The 11124-nt window shown below is 36.2% G+C and overlaps 1 protein-coding gene across 1 annotated transcript in view; it reads right to left on the bottom strand.

Annotated features, from left to right (window-relative positions):
• SPG11 (SPG11 vesicle trafficking associated, spatacsin) overlaps positions 1-11124 on the bottom strand; it is a 91409-nt gene that overhangs the window by 52697 nt on the left and 27588 nt on the right. The window contains exons 13-19 of the mRNA XM_044665075.1: positions 10920-11044; positions 10340-10512; positions 9491-9704; positions 6465-6668; positions 5072-5178; positions 2470-2615; positions 851-1012 (exon numbers count right to left, since the gene is read on the bottom strand). Coding sequence (XP_044521010.1) covers positions 851-1012; positions 2470-2615; positions 5072-5178; positions 6465-6668; positions 9491-9704; positions 10340-10512; positions 10920-11044 — 1131 coding nt within the window. The remainder of the gene's footprint in view (positions 1-850; positions 1013-2469; positions 2616-5071; positions 5179-6464; positions 6669-9490; positions 9705-10339; positions 10513-10919; positions 11045-11124) is intronic.

The raw sequence follows: 11124 nt of genomic DNA, 5'->3' as shown, positions 1-11124 counted from the left end.
TTTTTTTTTTTTAAGGTGTGGTCGTCAGGAATCAATAATTCAGATTGATTCCATAATTAAAATAGACCCAAGTCAGGATGGGTTTTATGGTAGTTTATTTACAATTGGGAAGGTAGAAGTTAGGGAAATAGAGAGAGGGAGAGGCTGGCCTGGGCCGGCAGAGGTCCAGATGGAGAGAGGGTTAAAAGGCTAATTAAACTAGGCTACTAGTCACAAGGCCTTAGCAATTAGAGAGGCAAAGAAGCCTTACTGAGGTAAAGACTCTAGAAACACCAAGGGAGGAGAAAGAGAGTCAGCCTAACTCACCCACGTGACAATTCAGAGGGAAGCCGCCTGAGGTCTCAGCAGAGATCCTTCAGCACCAAGTTCAAAGCGCCAACTGCCTCAACAGGAAGTTACCATCATATTTGAAAGACAGCAGCTTTCGTCACTTCCTGGAGGTCTGCCTCTAATTCAAGTGGACAAATGACAGCCTCAACACTGTTTTGGACTGCCCTTTTGGGCAGTCCCTTGTTCTTGATTTGTTACTTATTGTCACGTGTGGGTAACTCATCTCCTCTCCCCTCCTCAGGGAGGTAGGGATGACATTATCTCTGGTGGCTAGAGTTTTAACTATGAATGGGCTTGAGCTAATTCCATTTACACACAGCTACAGACACAGCAAAATAAAAGGTAAAAGTCATGGTCCCAGGAATATGATTGAAAGAGGGAAAAGATCTATTTCTTTAAATACTAGCCATCAAAAACAAACAGCAACAGGATGATGGGGAGTATGTTAATTAAGCTGGGTTTGCAACTAGCCACCAGAAGATTATATTTAGCATATTTAATTTACATTATATTTACATACCTGAATAAGGTGGTAGAGTGTAATATCATGGGGCAGGATATTAGGGACCGGGTACTGTGGAAAGAGAGCAGCTCTGAGCTTGGGGTAAGGAGTTAAGGCCATTTTTAGGAGCTGGGGATCCACCTTCCTCAAAGAGGTTTCCCCTTCTTCTTTCTGAATGACCTAAATTTAGAGAAAAACAGATAATGGTACTTGTATTACCACCCCTTCTTTTCCTTCTTAAAATCTTCAAATGTCTTTCTTTCAGAATTCCCGTGAAATTATATTCATTTAGAGGCAGTTAGGTAGCACAGTGGATAGAATGCCAAGCCTAGAGTCAGGAGGACCCCGATTCAAATCTGGTCCCAGGTAATTCTTAGCTGTGTGATCCTGGGCAAGTCATTTAACCACAATTGCCTAGCCCTTGCCACTCTCCTGTCTTAGAACTGATATTAAGATAGTAGATAAAGGTTTTTAAAAAAGAACATTAATTTAGAAACAAACAGAGTACACTAGGGAGGTCATACAATGTAGTGAAAACAGTAATGGACTGTCAATCAAAAGATCTGGTCCTGATCCAAGATTTGCCATTAACTAGTCATGTGACCTTGGGCGGGTCATGTAACCTCTTTCTGGGCACGTGAGTCATCTCATTTATAAAATGAAGAGATTTGGACTGGATCATTTTTAAGTTCTGCAGTTCTTTACTATGATTTTAATTTCTAAGAGATGGTAAAATAAAAAATAAGAAAATAAATTAGTAACTAATACTACCAAGAGGAGGTATGGCCCTGGGAGTAGAGGGGCAGCCTAGAAGTCTGAGGGGCCTGGGTTAAAGTCCTGTCTCTGACATATATTAGTTAGCCATGTAACCCACTTAGCTTCTTAGCGCTCTAGGCAACTCTTAAGATTTTATAGGACAAATGAGTTATCAGACTCTTATCTGTGGAGAAGCAAATAAACAAACAAAAAGACCTTGTAACTAGTCGCAATCCAAAGAACTAAGAAATTTAGGCTAAAGTCATTCAGATTTTTGATGTAATATATTTTATTATTTTTTTTAAACCTTTACCTTCTTTCCTAATAACAATTCTAAGATACAAGAGTGGTAAGGGTTAAGCAATTGAGGTTAAGGGATTTGCCCAGGGTCACAGGTCTAAGGTTAAATTTGAACCCAGGGCTCCCTACTCTAGGCCTGATGTTCTATCCACTATGCAATCTAGTTGATCCTATGTTTTAAACAGTATAAACATTTCCTCCAGTCATTCAACTAAGCAGACTGAGTAAATTCCCCTGGTCATTAACCAGTCTCAAAAAAACAGAAGTAAATGTAGTTCCCCCCATCCCACACATAAACTGTCTGACCATATAAAAAGTACCAGTTAATCTTTAAGTCCACAAGATTTAAAAACAGATTATTAGAAAAGAAAAGAAAAATCATCAGATAATAGACATGATCTCTTTCCACCTAGAGAAAATGAAATTAGAAAAAAATTTACCAAATTCTGTGCTATGTAAACCATCAAGATACTTGAAAATTCAGTTTCTACAATCCACTGAGGACCAGAGGAGCCAAAGATATTTTTTTATTAGATCTAAGCTTTTCTTAACATGCACTGATGACAATGATAAACAATTACCTGGCTAAGGCCCCCAGAAGCGTATACTGTTGTGGCAAGGGCCAAGAGGGTATGTCCTTCCAACAGCATACTGCTCACACTGGCTTGGTTACTGGGAATCAGTATCTGAGCATTAGCAAGACTTGCCTGAAAAATCAGTTTGGGATCTGGAAAGAAAGAATATATTTTTTGAAATAACTATTCTGGGGCAGCTGGGTAGCTCAGTGGATTGAGAGTCAGGCCTAGAGATGGGAGGTCCTAAGTTCAAATCTGGCCTCAGCCACTTCCCAGCTGTGTGACCCTGGGCAAGTCACTTGACCCCCATTGTCTACCCTTACCACTCTTCTGCCTTGGAGCCAATACACAGTATTGACTCCAAGACGGAAGGTAAGAGTTTAAAAAAAAAATTTTAAAAGAAAAAAAGAAAGAAATAACTATTCTGGCAATGATGACAACATATGTTAATAGTCAATGATGGAGAGGTTGTGGGAAGAAAGGATTACTAGTGCAATTTATTGTTGGTAGAGTTGGTAATCAGCACAATCATTTTGGAAAGCAATTAAGAACTATATAAAGTGACTAAAATGTCCATACCCTTTGACCCAGGGATGCTCCTTCTAGGTATATAATTCCAGAAAATAACTGAATAAAAAACAAAGTCCCCTTAACATTAATAGCAGCACTATTTCTGTAGCAAAGAACCAAAAACCATCCCTGAGAAAATAGCTAAACATACTGTGGGGGGCAGCTGGGTAGCTCAGTGGATTGAGAGGCAGGCCTAGAGACAGAAGGTCCTAGGTTCAAACCCGGCCTCAGCCACTTCCCAGCTGTGTGACCCTGGGCAAGTCACTTGACCCCCATTGCCTACCCTTACCAATCTTCCACCTATAAGTTAATACACAGAAGTTAAGGGTTTAAAAATTAAAAAACAAAAACAAAAACAAAAAAACATACTGTGGTATGTTAATATAATTGTATGTAAAAACTGTGTTATGAGAAACAACAAATGTGATGATTATGGAAAAGGTTTTAAATAAAATGAAGAGTGAAGTAAGCTAAGCAAAGAAAACAATACACACAAATGTGTCTATTTGTACACATACAAACACTATAAATAGAAAGAGCAACAATTGCAAAATAAGTGAAAATGATGGTTGCAAAGTTATAAAGAATAAGTCAGCGTGGCCCCAAAGAAGAGGTATAAAAAACCACCTCCTTTGCAAAGGTGAGAGATCAAGGGATATGAAATATTGCCTAAACTTTCAGGTTTTTTCAATGTACTGATTCAATGTTTTGCAACTAGAGAATGCTTGACAACTTTGGAATTAAAAAAATGAAGCAAGCAACAAAAGTCTAGTCCTACCATCACTGGATGAAATAAATGCAAAATGCTTTAGTCCTTTTCCCCCCATTTCTTTTAAAAATATTCTTTGTTAGATGGATCTCTAGGAGGGGGGAAGAGAAGGGCTACATCTTGCTTTATATTTTCACCTACTTCCTAATTTGAGAGTTTCTTGTTTTAAAAAAATTGCTATTTTTTGTTTTTTAAGTTGCTTAGATTATTTTTAAAAAGTTATCACAAAAGATTTTTTAAAAAGAAACTATCCTAAACTAGGAATCAGGTGAAAATAATTTTTAGAAAGCAAAATGATTAAAAAATAATAAAACTCTCCTCAACAAGTTTCTCTAACAGTATAGGCAACTCCTACTGAAAAAGTTTACTACAGATTTCTTCTGGGTGTATGGTTTTGTAGACCATTTCCTTTACTGAATCTTTAGATAGACCTTAGATAAATACATTCTCCATCATCGGTATAATTACAAAGCCTAAAGTTACCGAAGTTCTAACACTATAGATTTCTTTTTGCCATAACCCGAATCCCCAAATGATCAGAAAATAGCTGAATTCTTCCAAATGCTAATTATATTGTTCTCTGTTGAAGCTGTGCTAAGAGTAGCTCCTCTTCTTTTTTGAGTGTAGATACTCTACACTTGAAAATAATACTTCATTGGTTTTATATTTTTAAAAAAGAGGAAGGCAGAAAAGAGTACAAAGAGAAAAGGTTGCTTTAGAGACAGAAGACATACCCATTCTGTTCTACAAGTAGCCTGGTTTCTTTCTGCCAGGGAGCAGATGAATACTTTTTGGTCTTCTACATAGATCTACCTGCATCCTAAATGAGAATTGGGTCTCAAGGCTGATGAATTTTCCTCTAGTCAAAAGAACTGAAGAGTGGAGGAAATCACTGCAGAAGTTTGTATGGAGGATTACAGATGTGCAATACTACATGTACTGTCAGACAAGATCAATATATTAATTGAACAACAACAAATTGAACTTAAAAAAAAAACCTAATGATATCTTTTGTTTTCAAGCTAATTTTTGCATATTTCTCTCCTCTTTCATACTCATGGAGAACAAAAGAGATAGGAAAGAGAAAAGAAAGGAAAATAATCACTTTTTAAATTTTTGTTAGATGGGATGGTTTGATTCCCTAGGGAGGGAAAGGAGACAAGATATATTTGGAAATGAAGGTTACGAAAAAATAAGATAAGTATTTCTAAAGTCAAGGAATATCAGTAGACCAATTAATTCTCCAAAGTCTTCCTATTTAATAGATACCTGCTAGATTACTGGAAATCTGTCGACACCGAATCAAAAATTCAAACCAAGGGTAAGTTTCGTGCAATTCTTCTTTCTCCAAAAGGGGACAATTCAAAGGAGTAAGGCTAAAAATAACATAAAAATGACAGTGTTTAGCATGATGAATACATGTGATATATTAGAGATATATAATGAAATAACAGTTTGAAAAGGAACCTTGGGAGTAAAGAAAAGAAATTACCATACACTATCACCACTATATTCAATGAAAGGAACTCAAAACATTATATGAGGTTGTATAGTCACCCCAAATCAAAAGGAAATTTTACCATGTGAAAAAAATGACACTCTACACTAAAAAATACCTTATGTTTCATTGGTTTTATAGCAAAAAAAAGCAAATCTCAGAAATTCACAATCTGATTGATATAATTAATAAAAGATCCTTTCAATGTTCTTTCTCAATTTTAAGAGATGCAGTTAAGATTGAAGAATCTAGGCCCAGGACTGACTATTGAAAAAAATAAATCACATTTCAGTTTTCTTACCAGGAGTGATGAGAAAAATTTTTCGATAGCTAAATAAGCCTTATTGCTATGTAATACAAATATGCAAAACTATCCTAACCCTGGGACCACACTACACAAAAGAATTAAGACAATAAAATCGGTTGTTATGAGCTATTGGTTCAATATTAATCATTAGCTCACCATGGATACATGACTCTGCAAATGTAGCCTTTATATAGGTAAGAATTTATAGAAGCATAAAATAAAATTCCTAGCAGAACTAATAATATAATACTTCTCTCAGGCCTGTTTAACATTTATTTACCTAAAAGAGCAGAAAGTACTGGAATTCAGTGGAGCCTTTAGAAGCATTTCTCTCTCCTTAAAAAACAAATCTAATCTTTTAAAAACTTTCTTTAAGGAGGTAGCTGGGTGGCTCAATGGATTGAGAGCCAAGTCCAGAGACAGGAGGTCCTGGGTTTAAATCTGGTTTCAGATACTTCCTAGCTGTGTGACCCTGGGCAAGTCACTTGACCCCCATTGCCTAGCCCTTATCACTCTTCTGCCTTGGAGCCAATACTATGTATTGGTTCTAAGGCAGAAGGAAAGGGTTTATTTAAAAAAACGACAACTTTCTTTAATTTTAATTCTATCTTTTCTTATATTTAAAGGGTTAATAGAAATATTATTTACAAAATCATTACTGGCAAAAAGGATCTGTTAAGCTTAACTATGCATGGCACTATGTTAAATGTGGTATAAATTAATGATACAAATAAATGGAAATCACTTTTAGAGTATCAACATCTCCTAAATGAATGGCCAACATTTCCCAAAAATTATGTTTACATTGAAGGAAACATTAAGAAATACTGTAGGATAGATCGATTCCTACTACTTACTGGTAATAATCAAGGTAGACGTAGAGCAGATGCTGCAGACCATGCTCTAAGCAATATAGAATAAAGCAAGAATGGAAATCCAAACCCTTCTGGGAAGTATAGTCTTGAACAGGAAGTGGATCCTGCATCACACCTCCAATACGGCTTAGTCTTATGAGCAAGAGTTCAAAGTCTTCTAGTTCAGATGTTAGGAAAATTCCATTTCTACAAAGGGAAAGAGGATCAATTTGATGACAAATTTAAAAGTATTTAGAGCAGGCTATATCATATTGGACAAATTGAAAGCATTTAAGAAAGAGGTATTTAGAAACAAAAGCTGCCAATACTCAATACTGCTTCTAAACAATTTCAAAGTGGCCAGACTCTGATATACAGCTAGATGGACCACCCACAGAGCTATCCTCTCAGTACACAGAGCTTTTCATTTTTTTAGGGGCAAGGGGAACTAAGACATCATTTAATGGAGGAGGTCACAAAAATAAGCAAGCTGAACAGACCTTTCCCTACTACTGTTCCCTATTTCTCCTTAGTTCTCACTTCTTCATTGGGCTCTGGTCTACCCTGGGGACTCAGGACTGTAGCACATGTCTAATCTGTTGGTGAAAAGCTCTTATGCTCTTAGGACCATGAGATAAGAACTTCACACAGCAGAGGAGGGAACAAGATTGGGACCCCAGGACCAAGAAGTGAGCAAGGGCCCCAGCAGGTTAGGATAAGGTCAAGGGCTCAGAGTTGAAGAGCATAGAGAAGGTATATAAGTGCACCTTAGGGAAACTGTAGCATTTTCCTACAATCAAAGGCTTATCTTTTTAATAAAAATATCCTCTCGAGCATGCCGTATAGCCATGTCACAAATGCCCAAGAAATAAAGGGACCAGTGGTGAGGCATATGAAAAATACCAATTAAACCAATGAAAAATTTTGTACAAGGGGATGTCATCAGAAAGATTAGCAAAAAAGATGGACTGGTCACATAGTGAGAAGGAGGAATCATTGATGGGAAGAGCCCACATGCTCCACTGGTATTTTTACAATGTAAGAGAATGGCTCTCACTCTGGGTGTCCTGTTTGGAAAAATTACATGAAGAAAGGCATTCACATTTAATTCAAATGTTCCTTCAACATTTGTAAAGAAGAATGAAAGGCAAGTAGGGCAATGAAAAGAAATAGATGACAATGGCCACCCCAGATTCTACTATGAGCTCAGACATTAAATTGCTGGGGGACCATAGGTGAGCCTTAACTTCTCTAGACCTCAGTCCCTTATCCTTAAACCAACTGAATCAGAGTGAAGGATTAGAATGATATCTCCCCTACATCTACTGCATCACAAAGGGATAAAGTAAAATATTCTTTTACAGCACATGCAGGTGAAAGTGCTTTGAAAAAGTTAAACTCCCTTAAGAACCAGAGGACTGACGATTAAGAAGGGGAAGTAAATTAGAAGTCATTGAGTCCAACCCCTCAATTTACAGATGAAGCTGAGACCCAGAGTTTTTGAAATGACTGAGCCACAGTTATATAGATAACTGTTGGCACCTGGATTCAAATCCAGATGCTCAACTCCAAATCCTGTACTCTTTTCCCTGTTACATGCAGCTTGTGTGCTTTATGATAAAAAAATAAACTTCGCTAATCAAAAAAAAAAAAAAAAAAGACTGAATTAATTAGTGTTTTCTTTTCAGTAGCTGTTCTTGATTTCCCTGATGCTGGAAAGACTGAAGGCAGAAAGAAAAGGGGGCAGTAGAGGATGAGATAGATGGTGTTACAAACACAATGAACATGTTCTCAGACAGACTTCGAGGGATACTGAAAGATAGAAGGGTCTGGTGTGCTATGATCCATGGTATCATGAAGACTTGGACACAACTGAACAACAACAAATTTCTTGGTTTTAAAGTCAAATCTTATAGCCTTCTCTGCTTTTATAAATTAGAAGAGTTGGGCTTAGTAGAAAGTGGGTAGACTAGATTACTTTAAGGAAACTATAGCACTTTTAAGAACCTATAGCTTTTTCCTCAATGAAAGTCTATTTTAAAAAAAAAAAAAACTAAATATTCTGTCATCATGATATATAGTTTTGAGGACCACTCAAAGGTACCTGGGTGGTAAGTGATAACTAACCTGTTTAGTTTTACCAAAATTCATCACTTCTATTATTCCATACACCACTCTCTTTTTAGCTTATTTCATTCACACAGGTATAGCAATAAAACAGAAAAGAATTAGAGAAATTTGAGGTCAGAATATAGGAGAGGGAATCAGGAATCTTGGTCTCAATTTAACCAAACAGGCCAGAAACTACTAAACATCTCTCTGAAATCTTGTTGAATTCCCTTGGAAGAACTGCATCCAAACTTTAAAAGGATATCAACGACATCATTATAGTCATATCATGAAATGACTCATAAAATAATTTTTTACAAGTAAAATCTCAGCTTTACAACAGGGTAAAACACCTTGTGATTTTTTTTATTCTTGTCTTTATCTTAGATACTTTGTATGAGTTCCAAGGTAGAAGAGCAATAAGAGTTAGACATTGGGGGTTAAATTACTTGCCTAGAATCACACAGCGAGGATGTGTCTGCAACCAAATTTGAGGCCAGAACCTCCCGTCTCCAGACCTGACTCATTCTACTATAGCCACTTTATCCCAATGCCTTGTAATTTTTTTTTTAAACCCATACCTTCCGTCTTGGAGTCAATGTTGTGTATTGGCTCCAAGGCAGAAGAGTGGTAAGGGTAGGCAATGGGGGTCAAGTGACTTGCCCAGGGTCACACAGCTGGGAAGTGTCTGAGGCCAGATTTGAACCTTCGGACCTCCCGTCTCTAGGCCTGGCTCTCAATCCACTGAGCTACCCAGTTGCCCCTTGCTTTGTAATTTTTAATACATTTTATTCTATGATAGACAACAGAACATATAGCAGTACCGAATTAACACTATTCAAAGGGGGAAAAATCATGCATTCATCTCTAATGCCCCAAACTTTAGTTCTGACTCTCAGCTGGTGATTCCTTTACAATACCTGGCCAGTGTATCCAGTATTTCATTTCTAAGAAAATCATTGCTGCATGTATTCTGATCAATAATATCTACTGTCAGATGGGGCCATTTAGCCTGTAGAGGTGAAACACAACCCTTCTGGGTATACAATTCTTCAATCCATGAGAAAATGCTTAACCAGTCATGACGAGCTGTTATATACATCCAGAGAACTTGAGGAGAACAGGCCTTGAGTTCTATATACAGAAGAAATCAAAATCATTATGATTCTTAGAACATTAATGAACTATGAATGCTGCTAAACTCAATAATTCAGTGATTATATGGTTGAAATATTATTCACTAGGCCATTTCATTCTCTTCCTTTTAAAGATTTGGTTCATCTTTTGGTCAGCACACTTCCAGAAAAGCTATAAGAAGAGTCCTGACAAGAGATGGCTTTTTAAACTATCCTCATTATCTTTTAACACTCTTTATTGATCCTCCCAGCAGCTAGAACCTTCCTTCAAAAAATTTACCATAAATTTATTTTGAATTTATACATATATGTATATATTTTCTTCCAATAGAATGCTAATCCTTGATAGCAGGGATTATTTGTTTTCTGTCTTTGAATCATGGCTACATAGCATAAAACTGGCACATAATAGTTGTTTAATAAACCACTAATGGGTTAATTGGGTTATTTGATAACAAGATAATTTGTGCTTAAAAACAATTTGAAAACTCCATTTTCAAAACACAAAATTAAGGCATCATATAATAATAGACAAGAAAACATACATTTTTAAACATATGAATTGTCCTTTCTATAAACAATAGATAATTTAGCATACTTTATTTCCTGTATTTCAAACTATATGACATTTACCTTCTGTAGATGTCCTAGGTAGAAGGATGCTTTCTCGTGTTGGACAATCCCACCACTGAGCCCAGTTTAGAACAATTCTACGATCTTGCTGATAAATTTCATCTTTTTCACTGAATTTTAAGAAGTCTAAAACAGATCTGTGCTTGGAAAAATCGTCTTCCTTTCTCCAGCTCCTAACACACATTGATTTTGGATTTAAGAGAAGGAAATTTGCTTTTTAGCTTAAGCATGGTTATAAAAAGCATCCAATTCAGCATATTCAATTTGGCAATATTTTAACAACATCTATTTGCTTAAAGCAAAGCACTTTACGTAAAGTATTCAATAAATATTTGTTGCTAAATGAGTAGATGGCTATAAAACATCAAGATGAAAGAAAGCTCTGGAACTTCTCTGGAAAGAAACACCACTTTTGGGACATGCTTTATGCTGATGGGGAATATAAACTTAGAATTGCTGACTACAGAAAATTCTAAAATTGACAACAAGGCAGCACATATAGCAAACAAAATCTAATTTTCTAAAACATATTAATATTAGTCTTCAATATTAACAGTGTGAAAACAGTGAAAGAAATTACCGGAGGGCCTGGGTCTCTGGGTTTTCTTTGAAGGGTCCTGCATACAATTTTTCAACCTGATATACATAGTCTATAGTTCTCTTTTCTTCTTCAGAAAAATAATTTTCTTCTTTCAAAATGCCAACCTTGAATTAAATATATCTAATTAAATAACGGATGCTACAAAAATCAAATATACGTCTAAGACATTTTGTCATGAGGTTCA

The sequence above is a fragment of the Gracilinanus agilis genome, chromosome 2, assembly GCF_016433145.1.
Source record: "Gracilinanus agilis isolate LMUSP501 chromosome 2, AgileGrace, whole genome shotgun sequence".
NCBI classification, from domain to species: Eukaryota; Metazoa; Chordata; class Mammalia; order Didelphimorphia; family Didelphidae; genus Gracilinanus; species Gracilinanus agilis.
This window is presented reverse-complemented; position numbering and strand designations above follow the sequence as displayed.